At 57.0% G+C, this 20594-nt stretch overlaps 1 protein-coding gene across 1 annotated transcript; it reads left to right on the forward strand.

Moving 5' to 3' along the window:
* The first annotated feature begins 356 nt into the window (after window positions 1-356).
* On the forward strand, window positions 357-11332 carry SSC4D (scavenger receptor cysteine rich family member with 4 domains). The gene is made up of 10 exons (XM_066563696.1): window positions 357-447; window positions 3848-3883; window positions 5326-5631; window positions 6537-6608; window positions 6882-7196; window positions 7936-8016; window positions 8272-8349; window positions 9036-9347; window positions 10517-10594; window positions 11016-11332. The coding sequence occupies exons 1-10, from the start codon at window positions 357-359 to the stop codon at window positions 11330-11332; spliced, it is 1686 nt and encodes a 561-aa protein (XP_066419793.1).
* Window positions 11333-20594: the final 9262 nt, after the last annotated feature.

Consider the following 20594-nt stretch of genomic DNA (forward strand, 5'->3'; position numbering starts at 1 on the left):
TGCGAGTGAGACAGAGCTGGCAATCCACCCCTTGGCAGCGAGGGGGAAATAGAATCTTAAGATACTGAATCTCTTCCTCATTTTCTGCTGACGTTCCCTGTTGTTGAGTTTTATCTCACAGGTGGGGTACGGCCCTTCAGCTTCATCTTGCCACTCAAAAAAATTGCTTGTTCTCAATTAATCCAGATTTTCGTGTGTCTTCTGGTCACTGCTCCTGGAAATACTGAGGAGGGGCAGGTCCTGCATGGCCCTTGGTGACCACAGGCTCTCCTGGCCACCCGCACTAACACTGCTGTCTGCATGTTTCAGGGAGGTGTCCTCTGGAAATTCGCCTGCAGGAGGGGCTGACAGCAGCAATGACACTCGGTCCCTGTCTGGACACCGAGGTGCTGCCTCTCTCCTTGATGCCAGCCACACTCCTCATCCTCCTCATCCTCAGCCCCACCGGTGAGCTCCCGCCTGGGGCAGTGGGAGGGGGTTTAAGCACCCGTGATCCCTCTCCATCAGATTTGTGGGCAGATTTTCTCCAGGCACAGGATTGTTGTGGTGTCCCCTACATTCCTGAGTGTGCACAGGGATGAAGGAACAAGTTCAGCTCTTCTGTCCCACCTTGACCTGGCTGTGATGGCAAGCCCGGCATGCAGGACAGGCAGGGGAATGGGGCAGGCAGCTGCCAGCACTGGTGACAGAGCAGTTCTGGGCTCTGGAGCAGGCAGCATCCATGGGGAGATGCTGATGGCCAGGAGATGCTCCTGGAGTTGTTCCCCAGGACCTGTGGGACCAGTCCTGCCAAGGAAAGGGGTGGAATGAGCACCCACCCTGTGACTGTGCTCACAGGGGTCTGAGGATGAGGGAAGAGACGAGGATCTGACTCCATGTTTCAGAAGGCTGATTTATTATTTTATGCTATGTATTATATTAAAACTATACTAAAAGAATAGAAGAAAGGATTTCCTTTTCAGAAGGCTGGCTAAGAATAGAAAAGGAAAGAATGATAACAAAGGTTTGTGGCTCGGACTCTCTGTCCGAGCCAGCTGGGCTGTGATTGGCCATTAATTAGAAACATCCAACATGGGCCAATCCCAGATGCACCTGTTGCATTCCACAGCAGCAGATAACCATTGTTTACATTTTGTTCCTGAGGCCTCTCTCAGCTTCTCAGGAGGAAAAATCCTAAGGAAAGGATTTTCCATAAAAGATGTCTGGGACACCCATCCCCTGAGAACAACGGGCTCTACTCTCTCCTGGCAGGCACTGTGCAGCCAGGAAGCTTTTCAATTGACCTGGGAAAAGCCATTCCCGCTCTGGAAGGCGGCTCCACACCAGTGCTGTGGCAGCGAGGTGATGCCCCTGTCACTGCAGCATTCCTGCCTCTGTCCCTGTCACTGCAGCGTTCCTGCCTCAACAAACCCACCAAGGCACAGCCGGCGGGAAAGCTGGGAATTCAGATCTACTCAGACATCCTACCTGAGTCAAATCGGGTTTTACCTTCCTACCTCCTCAGCTGGTGCTTCCCTTCCCCCTCGGGATGCTGTGGCAGCATCCGTGCTCACACTCCGGGTGTTGGGACCTGGTGGCTCTGTCCCTGTCCCCTGCATGGCCTGGCTCTCCTCGTTCTCCTCCTTAATGGGCACAGATTAGTCGCTAACGAAGGGCCATTTGTCCTCCGGTTTGGTGGTTTTGTTTACTCGAGCAGTTTTCCTTTTTCTTTTGGCTTTGTGAAGTTGGATCAGAGAAACATGGAGGGCTCTATCTCTGCTCAAAAAGACAGTTCCTTATTATTGTAGACACACCAGGCATATTCTTTTCAGATCTCTCCTGACTTTGCTGGAGGATGCTGGAGGATGAATATTTCAGAGCTTTGATTTTGACTCAAAGGGAGATGAATATTTATCAATGTCCTTTTTATCCACTGCTTTTTTGGCACTGGAGTGGACTAGGTGTTAAAAATCAATACAAGCCAGGATCAAACACTCTTCCTAGAAACCCACACATCTCCCCACTTTTGGTGCAGGGGTGAGCTGAATTACCTCTACCCTGTTGTCCAGCCCACAGGGCTGCTCTATCCTTCCCTGTCCTCTCCTGCAGAGCCTCTCTGCTCCCGTGGTCTCACCTGTTTAATCCCCAATTCTTGCTGGAATCACAGCATCCCTTTCCATGCCTGCTCCAGCTGGGTAGGGCAGGAGCACTGACCACGCTGGAGCTCCCTGGCTGCTGATGTTCATCCCAGCATCCCTGCTAAGTCATGGATACAGCCAGACAGTTGCCTTATTCTCCTTTCTCCTGGGGCTTCTAGGTCTTTCTTTGACAGCCCTGATTTCTGGCTGACTTAATGGTCTCCCAGGCAACGTCCTAGCAAGGAAAAGGGAGGTGGGCCCATGTGCTGCACTGTCCCCCCAGGCTCACACTGCTTCTCAGGGTGGTGACATCCACCCCCAGAGCAGCTGGGACTGACCTCCACGTCACTGCTGGTGGGCTGAGAGTGAAGCAGCACAGGGCTGGTCTGAGGCTGTGGGAGGAAAAGAGGCCACAGAGGCACCACAGGTGTTGATCAGCCCTTGGGTGCTGTAATTAGCATGGAGGCACCACAGAATCATGGAATGGTTTGGGTTGGAAAGCGACCAAACCATTAAAATTTATCTCCTTCCAAACCCCTTGCCGTGGGCAGGGACACCTTCTACTAGGTTTGAAAGGATTTTGGAAGGTGTCACCCATGGGAGAGGGTTGTGCAGCCAGAGCCTCAAGCCCAGGACACCTCAGATGCCCGAGGAGATCTGTGCTGGGCTCCAGCATCAGACAAGGGCTTGTGGATTGGGATACCTACAAGGCCCAGCTGCTCATCCCCATCCAACATCCCCCATCCCCCAGGGCATCATGATCGTGGTGCTGTGACCTCCTGGAAAAGCTGGAGCTCTCTGTGATCCATTCCAGGGGGGATCCCACATCACTCAGAGCAGTGGGGCTGAGAGGGATTTTGTGCCCAAATAATGCCCAGCAGTGGGAGGGAGGTCCAGAGATGAGGACATATCCTGCATCCTTCAAGTGCTCACCTCCCTCTGGATGAGGTTTCCCTCCCTCTGGATGAGGTTTCCCTCCCTCTGGATGGGGTTCACCCCCTAAGATGGCTGCTCCCCATCAGAAGGTGTGTTGGTACTTGTATGTAATTATGGAGCCTCCAAAAAGTGGATTTCGTTGGGAAAATAAAAGGCAAACATCAATGAAAATGCACACAGGGTGCAGCATCTTCCATCAGGAGATCTCCAGTGGGTTTCTCAAGCTGGGCAGGATTGATTTTCCTTGTTCCCATCTCACCACCCAAGTTTTCCATGGGGATGATGGGGCAGGAGGATGCAGGAGCTGCCCCAGCAAGGCAAGAATGGGGCCAGGGATGGACTAAAAGGTCCCCAAGACCTGGCCCAAGACAGGATCCACCTGGAGTGGCTTCTGCTAGCCACTGGGCTCATCAGGGTCACACATGTCACCTTGTGCTTCACAGTCCCACCAGAGTCACAGTCACTCAGTTTCTGCCTCAGTTTCCACACTATGAAGTAGATGAAGTGATGCCCTGGGGAGGTTTGTTCATTTTTTCCCCTAAAAACTCCAGGACTTTGCAGGAAAGGGAAGGATCCAAGGGCTGCTGAGTCCTGCCAGTCCCCACCATCCCCATCCCATCCCATCCCATCCCATCCCATCCCATCCCATCCCATCCCATCCCATCCCATCCCATCCCATCCCATCCCATCCCATCCCATCCCATCCCATCCCATCCCATCCCTGCTGCCATCACTCTCCAAGCTGCACCTCCTCCTCTCTGGGGAGAGCTGATCCTTCCTCTTCTCCCTTACAGGCACCACCTCTGAGCCCGAGATGTTGCCATTCCCAGGTGAGATTCTTCTCTGAAAGTCACTTTTCTCCAGGAAGTTTTGTAGGTTAAAAATTATTTTTTAGGGAAAAGAAGGAATATGGGGAATTTAAAAAAGGAAATATATTGGTTTGGAAAAAAAAGTGGCAAGAAGAAGCTAAACTTCTTTTACAGAAAGAAAATAAAGATTTTTTATTATCTCTATTCCGCTAATTATCCTGAGAGGAGAATTTTTCCACCTCCTGCTGAGTCCCTGCCCCTGTGCCATACATCACAGACAAGTAAATAATTCCCTTGATGTGGTGGACCCCGGGCACTTCCATGCCTGCTCCCCATCACCAGCAGCCTGAGAGATCATCTCCATCCCACCAGCTCTGGATGCATTCACTGAGGCTAATAAGAATTTGCTAATTGCATCTTGTCACCCATTGTAAGTCAACACGTGGTGCCACGTGTCTGCTTTTCCCTTCACCCTTGGGTTTTTGGCCATTAGCAGGGGAGATGATGGGAGCACCACAGAGCCACAGAATGGTTTGGGTTGGAAGGGACCTTAAAAGCCACCTCATTCTACCCCTGCCATGGGTAGGAACACCTTCCACAAGGCCAGGCCGTCCAAAGCCCCATCCAGCCTGGCCCTGCTGATGGTGCATCTCATTCCTGGACTCAGATGTGCTGTGGCTCCACAGCCACTGCTGCCAGCAGATGGAGGGGAGCCCATGTCCCACCAGCAAGCCAACAACTGCCTTGTGTAGTGGGATAGAATATAAGAAAATAAAGATGGTGTAGAAAGTAATCTTACCCCTAAGGAGTTGCAGCTGGGCCAATTATCAAAGATTAGGAGCAGGCCTGACTTGAACAGGCCACAGCTGTAAGCAATGAGAAGATGCCATAAGAGCGTGGGGTGGCTGGTTGGGAAGGGAACTGGAGTCAGTTGGCTGCTTTGTGAAGAGTAAAGAGTCAGTGCTCTGAGGAGAAACACCAAGAAGGTGTGAAACTTTTGTGATAAGGCAATGACAGTATGGAACCCCTGCAACAAGATGACAACAGCCTCGTGCTACAGAGAAGGGGCAGGAGATTGATGTAGAGATTTTCCTTAGAGATTTTCTCTAAAGAGCAGGAGTTTGGTGTAGATTTGCTCCCCATGGCCTGCTGAGGGAGCTCTCTGTGCCCTCGTCCCAGAGGTCTGCCTCTCCAGCGGGCCCAGCCACTGCCAGGGCCACCTGGAGATCCTCATGACTTTCTCTAAGGAGCAAGAGTTTGGTGTAGATTTGCTCCCCGTGGCCTGTTGCCTGCTGAGGGAGCTCTCTGTGCTGCCCTCCTCCCAGAGATCTGGGTCTCCAGCGGGCCCAGCCGCTGCCAGGGCCGGCTGGAGACCCTCATGATTTTCTCTAAGGAGTTGATGTAGATTTGCTCCCCTTGAGGAGGCTGCCTGCTGAGGGAGCTCTGTGCTGCCCTCCTCCCAGAGATCCGCCTCTCCAGCGGGCCCAGCCGCTGCCAGGGCCGCCTGGAGATCCTCTACAACGGCTCCTGGGGCACCGTGTGTGACGACGACTGGGACGTGGTGGATGCCAACGTGGTGTGCCGCCAGCTGGGCTGCGGCCATGCCATCACCCTGCCAGCTGCCATGACCTTCGGCCAGGGCACCGGGCCCATCTTCCTGGACAACGTGGACTGCAAGGGCTCGGAGGCTGCCCTGAGCGAGTGCTGGAGCCACGGCTGGGGCATCCACAACTGCTACCACTATGAGGATGTGGCTGTGGTGTGCAATGGTAATGAGGGTGGGTTCCTCAGGGGGCAAGGAGAGCACGGGGTAACTGTGGAGGGCAAGACTTGGGGGCTGCAGGGGGCTTGGTGGGGCCCAAGAGTCTTATCTCAGAGCCTGACATGGGTCAGCCAAACATCTTCTGCGTTCTCCTCCCACCCCTCTCCTCAATCCAGGTCACCTCCCAGCTCCACAGGCCTGACCAGCCTGTTTTGTGTTCCTTGTCACTCCTAGATCAGGGACTTTGAATGATCCCTGGGGAAGGAGCACATGCCCACCCACACTCCTGCCTCTGAGTCAGTTGCTGCCCAACTGCTCTTTCCCCTTTTGACTTGTGTTCCTTTAAACTGCTGAGCTTTTCAGTAGGAGATGTTCCTAAAGGTGAGAAAAGCAGTGGAAAGTGTTTGAACTTGGCAAGTGAAAGTGGAACGGCTCTGTGAGGACCCTTATGTACCCCACACACGTTCCTCCCTCGCTGTGCAAGGTTTGCTCATCAGCCAGACACCAGTGAGCTGTGAAAGGGAGGCTCTGCAGACCTGGAGCAGCTGTTCTGTGAATCCCCACGTCCTGCAGAAGCAGGGCTTGGAAAAGGAGGGATGGAAAGGCAGGGATGCTGGGCTGGTGGTAGGTTGTACCAACAGCAACCAGAGAACAGAGGTTGTGGATTGAGTAGGAAAATAAATCATGGCATTGTTGGAGAGGAGAGGTGGAAGGAGTGAGAAGGGAGGTGGGGAGCTGGGTCTGAGGGAAGAAGAGAGGCTGGAGGCATTGGCAGAGAGCTCTGGTGCAGCTGCAAACCCCTCTGTTTTCAGCTGGGGCTGGTTTGGTGCAGACCCTCCTGGAGCAGTGGGGTGGGAGGGAAGCTTCCAGGTGGAGCAGCAGCAGGTGCCACCTCTCCTCTTCCCTTTGCAGAGTTCTTACCCACGCAAGTCAGCGAAGGACCGACCACCAGGACCCTCACAGCCTCGGTACAGGATGGGGAAAGTAAGCTGTTCAGCCTGCAGGGGGACATCTTGCCTGAGGGCAGTGTCCCTTACTGTCCCCTGCTGTCCCTCTTGAAGCCTCTCTGAGCTGCAGACCCCCAAACCCCATCATTGTGCTGGCCAGACCCCAGAAATTCCCAAGCCCCATTGCTCTAAAGCTTCGTCCCTTCCCCTCTCTTTCTCACCCATTTCCTTTGCCATCACGGGCACGGTGGCAGCGTTGGGCCACATTCAGGGACGCCGCATCCCTCTCACCTCGTGCTGCCACCTCCAGGTGACGGCAGCATCCGCCTGGTGAGCGGCCCCGACACCTGCCAGGGCCGGGTGGAGATCTTCTACCGCGGCAGCTGGGGCACCGTCTGCGATGACGACTGGGGCCTGAGCGATGCCAGCGTGGTCTGCAAGCAGCTGGGCTGCGGGCAAGCCCTGGATTACAAGAGCAATGCCTATTTTGGCTATGGAACAGGACGGATCCTCCTGGACAACGTCAACTGCGACGGCAGCGAGCCCTTCCTGTCCGCCTGCTACAGCCTGGGCTGGGGCATCCACAACTGCGGCCACCACGAGGATGCTGGGGTCATCTGTGCAGGTACCAGGCAGGGCATCAGCCTTAGGGTGGGGAAAAACCCAGGGACAGCCTGTTCTCCAAGCAGAAATGCCCTCAGGGAGATGCTGAGATGCTCAAGGCTGGGCAGGGCTCTGTGCTGTGGGAGCATCCTTGCTCCTTATCCGCCCTCATCATGGTACTCTGGAGCAGCAACCCCACACCAAGAGCCCAGAGCACAGCCAGGGTGGGGATTTGCAGGGGAAATGCATCTGCCCTCCTGCCAGGGAAATGCATCTGCCATCCTGCCCCTTCCCCTGCCATTTCCCTGCTCTGCTGGCTGCAAACGAGCTGCCCGTGTCTGGAAGGAGTGAGAGGCTGCCAGGGGCTGGGCACGGCGCCAGGCCCAGCCTGCCTCCCCTTCCCCTCCTGAAATGATGTATTCCTGCCATCCTCCACTGATTACTGTTTATAATCTTAATAATCCCCCTGAATTCCCTCATTATCATGGCTAATGACAGGAGCAGTGAGTGCCAGTGCTTTCCCTTTCTCACTGTTAATGGATAAAGGGGATGATGTAGGACAAAAGGGACAATTTTTTCAGGATGGTCCTTTCCTGCCTAAACATCCCCATCCCCTCTGGCACCTCCTCTGGGCATAGAGTCCATGGCACCACCACGCCCAGACCTTGCTCAGAGGGGCAGGGGATAGTGAAGCATAAATGCTAATGAATCCTGATGAGAAATCTCCCAGGTGTCACCTCTGTCCCTCTGTGTCACCACAGGACTGGACACATCCACCATCACATCATTCACCACCTCGGTGGCCCTGGACTCTGAGGAGACCCTGACTGCCACAGCCACAGGTAGGAGGTTGGCAGTCACTCCTCTGGGGGGGAAGCTGTGCCCTCTGTGTCCTCTTGTGACCTGGCCTGGCCACCCTGGGGTTCTGCCATGCCTGGGTGACGCTCGAGGGGTGACACTGCCCATGGCAGGGTGTGGCCAGGGGGCAGAAATGGTGCTGGGGGCAGAAATGGTGCTGGGGGCCACTGACTGGAACAGGGGCAGTGGGTGCTGGATCTGGACCCCTTGATGCCCACATGTCCCCATGCTTGTCTCAGCAGTGACAGACAGCAGGGACCAGCCCTCCCAGGCCACCGAGGTGGTCACCACCACGCTCCTGACCATCGAGCAGGAAAGTAAGTGTGCAGCTGCTGCTGGGGCTCCATGCCCCTGGGGGGGTCACTCCACATCCCCACGGCTCCTTCCATGTCCCCAAAGGTCACCCCATGTTCCAAGTGCTCAATCCACGCCCCAGGAATTATCTCACATCCCCAGGGTTTACTCCATGCCCACAGGGTGTTCACCCTGTGACACTCAAGGGTTCATCCCATATCTCCATGGATTGCTCCATGCTCACAGTGCTGCTTGGGAATCACCCCATGGACCCAGTGTCACCCCACATCACCAGCACTCACCCTGTGTGCCCAGGGGCTCAGCTCACATCCCCATGGTCACCCTGAGCTCTCCAGATGTTACCCCATATCCCAGAGATTCACCGCACACCCACAGGGGTTTGACCCACATTCCCAGGGGGTTGCACCCACATCCCCAGATGTTACCCCATACCCCAGAGTCTCACCCCATACCCACAGGGGTTTGTCCCACACCCCAAGGTGGGTGTACCCATGACCCCAGGGGTTACCCCATACCCCAGAGACTCACCCCACACCCACAGCTATTTGCCCCACATCCCCAGGGGGTTGCACCCATGTCCCCAGGGGTTACCCCAGAAACCAGGGGCTCACCCCATGCCCTTGGAGGGTGAGCAGGGGACAGCGGCCCCCCTGTGCAGCCCTGCTCCCCCCGGCGTCGTGGCTCGCAGGTGGCGGCTTGCGGCTGGCGAACGGCAACGGGAGCTGCCGCGGGCGGGTGGAGGTGCGGCACGGCGGCACCTGGGGCACCGTGTGCGACGACGACTGGGACTTCCCCGACGCCCAGGTGGTTTGCCGGCAGCTGGGCTGCGGCACCGCCCTGGCCGCCACCGTGCTGGGCTCCTTCGGCTACGGCAGCGGGCCCGTGCTGCTGGACAACGTGGGCTGCGGCGGCGGCGAGGCGCGCCTGGCCGACTGCTTCCACCTGGGCTGGGGACAGCACAACTGCGGCCACCACGAGGACGCCGGGGTCATCTGCCGAGGTGAGAGAGAGGGGGAGGGTGTCTTGGTTTGGAAAGACAGGAGTCTGCTAAGGAAGGCAGGAGCCTCCGCTGAAATGGAAAATGTAAACCCTCCCCACCCCTACAGGACCCCAAAACTCCCTCAGACCCCAAAACTCCCTGCTAAGGAAAGCAGGACCCTCCCCTGAAATGGAGAATGTAAACCCTCCCCACCCCTCTGAATTGCTATAAATTTTAAATTAAGGGGCTCTCAGGCAAAAAAATATAGGAGCAGGAAATAACAGTTCTTTAATAGGGAAGAAAAACAGAATGATAAAATAAACAATACGGTACACTAGAACAACAGTGACAGAGTCAGAGCCCAGCCTGACACCCTGTGGGTCAGGGTGTTGGCAGCAGTCCCATTGGAATTGTGGCTCAGCCCTCCTGCAGTGTCAGGGGTGGCTCTGCTGGAGCAGGGATCCTGTAGAGAAGGATGGATTCTGCCTCTGAAGATCCAGGGGAAGGAGAGGCAGCTGCTGTTCCTCTGGGGAATCCTGTGGAGAAAGCCGTGCTGGTGTTCCAGAACCTCCAGATTATATCCATGTAGGAGTGCTTGGCTCCTCCCTCTGGGCGGAGCATCTCACAGTGGGATGTTATAGTTCTTATCAGCCATGCAGTGACATTCAATAGCTGTTATCATTCAATATCTGTTATCAGCAGATGTCCCCTCTCGAGGGAGGGGGGATTGTGGTCACTCAAAGAGAGAGATAAGGCAAACTGCCCACTTGACAAAAGACAACTGTCATTCAGATGGTAATAGAAAACATCTTGCATTGCAATCTGGAACAGAGGGTGACTGGAGGTCTCCAATGAAGCCCAGCTCAGTGGGAAAGTCAATGAGAGAATGGGTGTAGGGAGGATTTCCATGCTCAGGCTGGAAATGGGATCCCCCAAATGGGGCTGGGGTGAAGAATGAGCAGTGGCAGTCGGTGCCATGGTGTGGGTCATGGCTGGAGTGTGGCACCCACTGTGGTCCCCATTTGTGCACAGTGGCTGCACATCCCACCCACATCCCTGCAGCCATCCCACAGCACTGCTGGGGGGCACATCCCACCCCACATCCCTGCAGCCATCCCACTCCACTGGGGGGGCTCTGACCTGGCCCTGTCCCTTCAGTCACTTTTCCCACCTCTCCTCTGCTGCACCAGGTGCTGATGACACTGAAGACCATTTCCAAGAGGCCACTGCTACAACCACCACACTGGCCCCAACTCGTCCCAAGGAGGGTAAGTACTGGGGTGTCACCTGGGGACACAGTGCCAGCCCTGGGGATGCTCCATGCTGGCACAGGGTGGAAAAATAAATGGCTCAAGCAGAGGCACAAGATCTGGCAGTGCCTGGAGCGGCCCATGGGAGGGGGAAAACCTGATGACACTGTTAAGTCACAGCTTCTTCTAGTGCCCCCAAGGCTGGTTCAGGCAGAGGTGGTGGACATCAGGGTGGGGACAGCAGGTGATGGACCAAAGGGGCAGAGTTGGCAACAGAGGTGATTGTCTGTTCCACGATGCTCTGAGGGTCACCCCCCAGCTCTGGCAGGTACAAAGGCAGAGGGGGAGCTCTGGGCTGACCCCAGGGCAGGCAGGGAGAGTGGGACACAGCCCTGGGGTGGGCACAGGCCGGGGCTGCCTCACCCCCTGCCCTCCCCAGGGTCCCTGCGCCTGGTGAACGGCAGCCACCGGTGCGAGGGGCGCGTGGAGATGTTCTACCTGTCCCAGTGGGGCACCGTGTGCGACGATGCCTGGGACCTGCGGGATGCCAAGGTGGTGTGCAGGCAGCTGGGCTGTGGGCACGCCCTGGCAGCCCGGGGGGAGGCACACTATGGCCAAGGAACAGGCTACATCTTCCTGGACAACCTCAAGTGCAAGGGCCACGAGCCCTCGCTGCTGCACTGCTCCCACATCCGCTGGGACGTCCACAACTGCGACCACTCTGAGGATGCCGGTGCTGTCTGTGACATCCTATGACCCTCACACAGGTAAGGGGGGACAGGGAGGCTGCAGGGAGCTGGTGGCAATGCCACAGAGAGGGGTTGAACCCTTGGTGTTGGTCTGGATGCACTCCCTGCACTGGATGTTTGGGGTCTGAGAGTGGGAGGCTGAAGGAGCACAAACGAGCAAGGGGAAATGGAGGAGGCTTTAATTATTTTGCCACCTTCTGGGATAATCAGCTGGCCTCTGGTGTGGGGCTCAGGAGCTCTGCTGCCCAGGAACTGGACGTTTGGGGTCTGAGAATGGGAGGAGTTGGGTGAGGACTGGGTTCTACTCAGCTCCTGAAATAGTGGATGAAGCTTCCCACCCCCAGACTGCCCCTTGGAAAAACAAAACTGCTTCTGGTGTGAAATCTGGTTGGTTTCAGCCATTTCTTTTAAGAGATGAGGAAAGAAAAATGGATTTTCTGCTGTGAAAATGATGTGAAATTATACTCAGAAAATGTAAAAAGGGGGCTGAAATCACACCAGGATGCTCCAGTGGCTCTGCAGTGAGTTACTGTTGTTCTGCAATTTGCTTTGCAAGCCCTCCAGCAATCCCAATACCAGCTTTTTCTTCCCATTTTGGCACCAGAAATACCAATTCCTCCCCCATTCCCATGCAGCAGAAATGCAGGCGTTGGATCTCACGCCATCTGCAATCCTTGTGCCTGTTTCACCTGTTCCTTCTGCAAACACTGGGGGGTTTAGGAGAGCTCAGATGAGATTTTTCCCTTCCTGGGGGGCTTCAGCACAGCCAGTCCATGCCCAAAAAATCTCATGGGGAATGGGAAAGGGTCCCTGCAGTCCCCCCATCCTTCTCCATCCTGTGCTGGCTTTGGCTGCTCTGTCCCAAAAGCTCTATGCTCTGAGGAGCCCAGGGCAGGCAGGGAGCTGGCAGACAGGACACAAGCAGATGGAAAACCATAGGGAAGACCCCAAATCCCTTCCCAGAGCAGAGAAAGGGACCCAGGAGCCTGCAGGTTCCCCAGTGCCCTGCCTTTGGGGTATAAAGGCTGTTTTCCTCCCAGCTCAGGTGGAAAGACCCAGCCTGCAGCACCTGTCACCTTCACCACCAAGTGTTTGATTCCTACTGGGACATTGGGAAAAGGATTTCAGTGTTCTCATGGATGGGGTTCAAGGGTGGGGAAGGGTTTGTGCAGGGGCACAGAGCTCACTCCTCTGTTTGTGCAATTCTGTTGTTGATAAGAGACTGTGCATATTCCTGGGTTGGGTTTTTTTTCGTTTTCCAATTTTTTTTTTCTTATATGTGTGTGGGTTTGTTTTTGTGAATACATAAAAGCCCTTTGAAAGTGCTCTGAGAGCTGATTTGTTTTCCTGTCATCCCCTCAAAGCCCTGGGTAAAAGCAAACACCTGGAGACAAGGAGATGCCCCAAAACTGGAGGAGAGAGCTCAGTCCCTTTTTTCGGACAAAAATTGTCCCAAATCCCTGGCTCAAAATGTTCAAGCTGCCTTTAATTCCCACCCAGCTGAGAGCTCAGCTTGGACCTTTCCCCACCCCAACTCGGGGGTACAACCCTGAAGCCCATCAGGCTCAGGGGTTGAGGTTGGATCCAGCTTTGGGTTTGTTCCCAGTGGGATTTGGCAGCCACGTGAGCTGTGGCGTGGCCCTGGCCCCATGCTCAGGCTCCTGTTGGCTGCTTCTTTTCCACTTCCCATGGACAGAGCTTTCCCAGCCCTTTGATCCCAGTTCAGATCTCCATCAGTGGGGAAACTGAGGCATGGAAGCCTCTTCCAGGCAGGCTGTGGCAGCACAGCTGGCCAAGGCTTGCTGGGGCACTGGGAGAGGGCAGGGAGGTGCTGTGGGAACAAAATCCTCCTTTCCCTGTGCTCCAGGCCCTGCATGCTCCACTGCCCCCTCACTTCCCACCTCACCTCCCGCCTCCAGGACAGCTGGGCAGTGCCTGGGTCCTGCTGGGAGCAGGAGGGGGACAGAGCTGTCCCCAGCAGCTCCCAGCCCATCCCCACAGCCCACACCAGCTGGGGATGGGTCAGAGGGTGCTGGGGGCTCCTCCAGCTTTGCTGTCCCCTCCCTGTGCCTGTGGGAGTGGGGCCAGGAGTTGCTCTGGAAGCTGCTGCCTCTGGAGGAGGAAGATAAGAAAGGCTGGAGGGGTTTTCCTTGTTTTTCTTGGGGACTATGCCTTGAGCTGGCAAAACTGGGCTGTTTTTTTTTTTTTGTGTTACCCCACACCCTGCTCTTCCTGGCTTTGATCTGGGAAGAGCAGGTCCTGTTATCCTGGAGTTTCTCCCTTTCACAGCCTACAATCCAGCAAGCAAAGGGTTTCCAGGCAGGAAAGGCAGCAGCTGCCTCCCTGTCTTCCAGCCTTTTCTCCTGCAGCCAGCCTGGGATGGGCTGAGATCCACAGGGATCCCCCCGGACACTCCAGAGCCAAGCTGGGCATCACCTCCTGTTCCTCTGGGAGCAGGGAGTGGCAGGCAGGAGGGGGGAGCAGGGTACCAGCAGGGGCATGCCCTGGGGCAAGGAACAGCAGGGTTGGAGCATGCCCTGGCTCTGCAGCAGGGTGCAGCAGCACAGGGGATACTCTGGAGCAAGATACCAGCACAGGGAATGCTCTGGAGCTCGGTAGCAGCACAGGGACAGGGGATGCTCTGGAGCAGGATCCCAGCACAGGGAATGCTCTGGAGCAGGATACCAGCACGGGGGGTGCCAAGGGTGTGAGAGCATCCCCCCACGGGAGCACAGCCAGGCTGCAGCGGCTGCGGGGGAGCCGGGAGAAGCTCCTGCCCAGCTCCCATCCTCCTGCCGACGTCAGCTGTTTCCCGGCGCCCAGAGCAGCTGCAGCTCCACACCGGTCGATGTCATCGATTAGTTCCTCTCCCCAACCCCGGAGAGGGGATGGTGTGGGGGGTAGCAGGGAGGAGAGAATAAATATTTCAGCAGATCCAGGCAAAAGCTGGGGTTATTTTGAGGCTGGGATTTATGGGCTATTAGGAATAAGGAATGAGTCTGTGCTGGGAGAAGAGACCCATTAATCCAGGCTGAAGGAGCACAAATGAGCAAGGGGAAATGGAGGAGGCTTTAATTATTTTGCCACCTTCTGGGATAATCAGCTGGCCTCTGGCTGGGTGCTGCTGTGGGGCTCAGGAGCTCTGCTGCCAGGGAACTGGGGCAGGTGAGGGGACACTCACGATTAAACCCCCCCAGCTGTGCTGTGAGGGATGGGCCATCCATTCTGGGACCAGTACGGGACCAGTACAAGCAGTGCTTCTGGCTGGGACGTGGTGGGGGAGCTCTGCTTGTGGCAGGGACGGCAGGAGGGGCCCGTGGGTCAGTGCCCGGTCCCGGGGTGCCCTTCCCGGGCTGGGCCAGCCCTGCCACGGCCGTGCCCCGTTAAGGCAATCCCGCCTGTGCCTGTAACCGGAGGAGCTGGGCGCTATCCGGCGCAGGGTGAGTCAGTGCCCGAGGCAGCCCTGGGCCGGGAGCATCCCTGGCTCTGCTGCTCCCTGCACCACCTGGGTGACCTTGGGCTCTGCTCTGTTCCCCAGCTCGCCCTGCCCTCCTTGCTGCCTCAGTTTCCCTGGGGGGACACAGGAAGGGTGGTCCTGGCTCACTCCTTGACACTCTTGAGCTGCAGGGACGCGGCTGCCCCGGCTGGAGGGGCATTCCTCACCCCGTGGGGGCACCGAGATTCGCCCCCCTGCGGCCAGCCTGCTCCAGCCCCTACAGCCAGAATTTTTGGGAACGCGGACACCCCCGCGGCAGGGATGCAGAGCACGGACAGCCTTGGACCACCTCCTCCGAAGGGATGCATGAGGACCTGACCTCCCTGCGGCATCTCTGCGGCACCGCCATCCTCGCTCCCTTGCGGGGTGGCCCCGGGTGCCAAGGTCACCCAGCGGGATCGCGGCGGGTGCCGGGGCCGCTCTGCACACCCCGGTACCGGCCGCGTCCTCCTTCCCCGCTCCGCCGGGCCTGCCGCGGCTCCCGCTTGCGTCACCCGCCGGAGCCAGCAGCTATTTTGGGAACTGCAAAGTCACTGGCGCAATTAGACGGCTGGCAAAGGCAGCGGGGGGACCGCGGGCACGGCTGCTCCCCGCGCCGTGCCGTGCCGTGCCGTGCCACACGGGCACCGCCAGCCTCCCTGCGCCTGCAGGGTCCCTCCGCCTGGACAAACGGCCACGGCTGCAAATCCTCCCATCCATCATTGCCTTCTCTCTGCCTTTTTTTTTTCTTTTTCTTCCTTCCTTTTTTTTTTTTAATATTTAATTTGATGTCGCTCCCCCGGCAGGAGGCTCCCCACGTGGGCTGCTGAGCCAGCTCGCTGCCACCGCTGGCGTTTGGAGAGAGGCAGCAGCAGCAGCACAGGGATTGTGTGCCAGGGCGATGATGCCCTGCGGGTTGGGGGGGTCCGGCTATTCCCGGGTGCTCTGCTGCCAGCTGGGTGCTCGGTTTAATCCGGTCTGCATCCTCCGGGAGCAGCCAGCGCGGTGCCCCAGCTGGCCCCGTGGCAGACGTGGGGCTGTGGATGGGCTGCGGTGACACTGGAGGCACACCTGACCCTGGGGCACAGCACAAAGAGAGGCGGCGTTCTGCCACGCAGTGTCCTTGGGGGACAGCCCAAGGGGATGCGGGGACAGCCAGAGGGGACAGCTGGGGATCTCAGTCCCTCTGCCCAGCGCTGTTTGGTTTCTCTGCCCACCCTTCTCAGTTCCCGGTAACCTTCAGGTCATGGCAGAGGGGATGTGTACAGAAAGGCTGGGACAAGCTGATCCTGGCAGGCTCCAAACGCCCCAAAAGTGAGGCTCAAAAAATCATTTCAAAAATCTCCAGACTGTTCTATGTGACCTGACATCTCTTTCAGTCCCATCCCCCAGGAAAAAAAAAAAAACCACCCCAAATCCTCTCTCCAAACCATCCTGGAGAGGTGCCACAGCAGGAGCTGGTGCTCAGCTCCCCTGATCCCATATTGGGGCTTCGGGTGGGAAGGGCCAGATCCAGACGGATCCCTGGGCACAGCAGAGGTGATGGGCGCTTGCAGACTGACCCCACCCTGCTCTCCATCCCTCCGAGCCCTGGAGGAGGGGATCCCTGCCTGCGCTGGGGCTGGAGGAGCCGCTGGTGCTCCTGGGCTGGGCACAGACAGCGATGGGTGGGACCAGGGGGTGGCTCTGGGGTGCCAGGGGCTGTGGGAGGGCAGGGGGAAGGTGGGCATCGTGTGTTCCCCCCGGGCTGGGGGAAGAGGCCGCGGCGGTGGGGCTGGGAGCGGTGAGGCTGTGCTGAGTCACGCTGCAGAGCCTGCGAGCAGGACTGCAGCAAGGCTGCCTGTGACAGCCCTGTCCCTCCGCCCCCGGCTCCTCGCCTCCTCCCGGGGGCCAGCACGCTCATGGGGCTTGATGTCCAGGCTGGGGAGGGCCCGCTGCTCCCCTGGACATGGCTGTGTTGAAGTTCCCAACCCTGCCTGACTCTCCCCAGCCCCCTTGCCCTTCAATAGGGATGGGGCTGGTCCAGGATGGGGGTCCTGGAGTTCCTGGGCAGGGAGAGGGGAGGACTGAGCTGCCCCTGGGGGATGTGTCCCCGAGCCCAGTGCAGAGGGGTGTCCCTGGGTAGCCCTGGGGACAGCAGGGCGGGGGGGTCACTCGCTGCCAGCACAAACACAAAGGGCACTTAGCAGCCACTGGAACATGAGGTAGATCTCCCCTGGCATGGGTGGAGTGGGGTGGTGGGTGGGCAGAGATCCCCCCAGCTCCTCCCTGACACCACCAACCCAGCACACAGAGCTGAGCATCCACCCCTGCTGCTGCACAGGAGAAAGGCTGAGGCAGGTCCCTGCTGCAGAGGGAAACTGAGGCACGGGCTGTGCCCCGAGTATTGGCCCCAGATGCTGCCACTTCTCAGGCTCAGAGTCTGGGACAGCCCTGTCCCCACAGGACGCTGTGACCACCTTGCCTGGTGCTGTCTCCCAGCCTCACAGAGCTCAGAGCTGCTTCTGGAGGGCCCGAGACAGGCAGGGCTTTTTTTAGGAGCTGGGTAAGAGCCGTCTGGGCGGTATTTATATCGGCTCCTTAAATAAGAGCTGCCATCTGAGCCTGACGAGCCTGCTTAATTATTAATGCCCCGCAGGGAAGCAGCACTCCTGCCTGCTCCAGGCCCACCTTCCCGCTGGGATCCTGCAGCCCAGGTCCCACCCAGCTCCCCACCAGCACCCAGGGTGGGCTGTGACAGCCTGGACATCCCAGAGCACCCCGGCTTCCCATGGGACATTTCTTATGTGGGAACATCTTCCCCAGGGCAGGGAGGAAGGCTCAGAGGGGATTTTCCATGGCATGGGCATTGCTGCAGTTTTTAGTGGGTGTTGGTTATAAGGGGAGGGTGGGAGGCACAGGGTGATGCTCTCCCATCCCATCTCAGCAGCTTGAGGTGGTTCCAGGGAAAATCATCCCTGGAAGCCCCGAGGGGTAGGGGCAGCCCTGCTTGGAGACAGAGCTTATGCTAAACAGCACGGGAGGGCAGCTGCTGCAGCAGAATTAATTTGAGCTTGGAAAGTGCTTTGAAAGGCTGAGATGAAAGGCCAGGGCTGGGTACAAAGAGCTGCAGCTCCACAGACAGGGGGAAGGAAACTCCCAGCAAAGCACCCTCAGTCTGTCATCAGCCCCAGCAGCCACGGCCCCTCCATCCCCTCCTGCCCCAGGTGAGGCAGCCTCTGGCTCTGGGACGTTTTGGGGAGGGTTGGTGAACCCTGAGCTCACCCAGATGTTGGTTGTGGGGTCCTTGGTTGGGTGTGACCTCCCCCAGCTCTGGTTTGTGTCAGGGTGGAGGGGCCAAGGCTGCACTGTGAGGGGCTGGGAAGGTGCAGGGGAAGAGGGGACAGCCTTGCCCTGCTCCTGAGTTGTGTCCCTTGCTGTGTCACACAGCCAGGCTCAGGGCAGGATGGGGGGAAAGGGGCCAGGGTGCCACAGCACTGGGGTGGTGGGGACAGTCTGGCCTAGTAAGGGGTCAGGCAGGGAGGACATGAGGGCACCACTGTCCTGCAACCTCAGGGAAGGGGACACTGAAGCCAGAGGTTTCCTCATCTTGTTTTTCCACCAACATAACTGCAAGAGTCACAAAAGTGCTCCCCTGGGCAGGCAGCCCCTCCTCAGGGCAACCCAAGCAGCAGCTGCCTGGGCAGTGGGACTTGGGGTGACCTGGGGCTGTGCAGGAGCCTGGGCAGCATCCCAGGGATAGAACCCATCCAAACCCCCACACCAGCCCTGGAAAATGCCACCCTGTGTCCCCTGGCCTTCACAGCTTTGCCACTCACCAGCTGAACACACCAAGCTGTCGGGTCACTGCTGGTGTGGCAGATGTGCTGGTGTATCTGTGGTGACAACTCCTGGTGTGGGGACAGGCTGGGACACCTGCACCATGCATCCCCTTCCCTGGGCATCCCCTTCCCTGGGCATCCCCTTCCCTGAGCATCCCCTTCCCTCAGCATCCCCTTCCCTCAGCATCCCCTTCCTTGGGCATCCCCTTCCCTGAGCATCCCCTTCCTTGGGCATCCCCTTCCCTGAGCATCCCCTTCCTTGGGCATCCCCTTCCCTGAGCATCCCCTTCCTTGGGCATCCTCTTCCCTGGGCATCTCCCTACCTCCAAGCAGGCAGACATGGAGGGAAAAGGCACAAGGCTAGGGGCACATGACTGTTGTTCTCCTGCTGGAAGTGAGGGGTGAGGATTTCTGGATCCATTTTCAGAGCAGTCAGCAGCTCACCCAAGCAAACTCCAAGTCACGGAGAATTTCCTGCTTCCCCTCACGGTGTCACAAGGCATTGACAAGACGTAGCAGGGAAGGCAAGAAAATGCAAAGAGAAAGACTCTTCTTCCAGGCCACGGGAATTAACAAAGTGGCACATTTGAAGGCAGGGAAGTATTTTTAATCCCACAGGCAGAATCCAGGTTATTAGGTTTTTCTGGGACATCTGCAGAACAGACCCACATCCTTTGGGTCGTTGTGATTTCCCAACACAGCAGCTGCCCCAGCCTCTCACTGAGGGGTGTCTGCAGGCACCAGAGGTGGGAAAAGGGGATTTAGTGATGTCCAGCCAGGTAACACCTCCAGCTGCCCATGCTGCCCACCAGAACCTTCTAACTTGGACCATCCACCACCAAACCCTCACCCCACTGCTGGCCAGGCTGTGCAGCAGAGGAATTAGGTGTTGTGAGGGGTGTTGATTTATGCATCAGAGCTCAAAAAAGGGGGCTGGATTCACTGCAGATAAATATTACAGCCAGATTGCTACTCTGAAGAATTTACAGCATCATGAATATCCTGTTCTGACCTGTGATGGGGAAGGAAATCATCTGCGTTGGGAAATGTATTTATGGCTCTGGTGCTCTGACAGAAATAAATCAGTATTTGCTCGTTTTGGGGCAAAAACAGGGTCACTGTAAATCAGCAGAGTCGGGCTGGCTGAGAATGTGCCAGGTTTATGGAAAATACTAGATAAGATTCCAAAGGTTTGTATGGAGAGGCAACAGTTTTTATTAGGACTGTTGATATATTTAGAGAAATCAGGGGATCTTCCAGGTGCAAAAGCACTTCTTCAGGTCTGGGCTTGTGTTCAATATCGGCCATGAGAACCCAGGAATTGTACCCAAGGGATAATATTATTTATTTTCCAAGTTAGAGGATGCATATATCCAGCCCAAATGCAGTGGATCACCCAGAAGGGGGTGAGCAGGGAATCTGCTCTCATTCATTCACAGATCTGAGCATGCTTGGCTCGGGTGATGCCCCACAGACACCTCCAGATTATTGATAAGAAATAGCAGCAATAACTGAAAAATTGATTTGGGAACCAAACTTCTTTAATATTCTCTTGCATTCTGCACTTTTTTACTCAAACCCTCTCCCAAAACTGGCCCCAGGCTGAAAACAACCCAGAGCTCTGCAGTGGGAGCTGTGCAGAGATGCCAGCGAGCCCCCAGGGGAGGGTGAATGAGCCTTTATCAGGGGAGAGGAATAAACTGCCCTTGTCTGAGGGATCTCTCCTCGGGATGGCCGGGCAGTAAACAAAGGCTGGGCACAAACAAAGGTTGTTCTCACCCGCAGCCACGTGCGCTGCTGCGGGGTGTGAGGGAGGAGACAGCCTCTGACTTTTGCAGAGGAAATGGAGAGGATCCGGGCGTGTTTCTGCTTCTGTTTAGCAGAGTGGGGGGGGGATTTCTTCTGCTCTCGGAAGCTGTAAACAAAGGAGGATTCTGTGCTACACAAATCCAGGCGATGCCGTTCTCTGCCCT

Source organism: Molothrus aeneus, chromosome 20, assembly GCF_037042795.1.
Source record: "Molothrus aeneus isolate 106 chromosome 20, BPBGC_Maene_1.0, whole genome shotgun sequence".
NCBI classification, from domain to species: Eukaryota; Metazoa; Chordata; class Aves; order Passeriformes; family Icteridae; genus Molothrus; species Molothrus aeneus.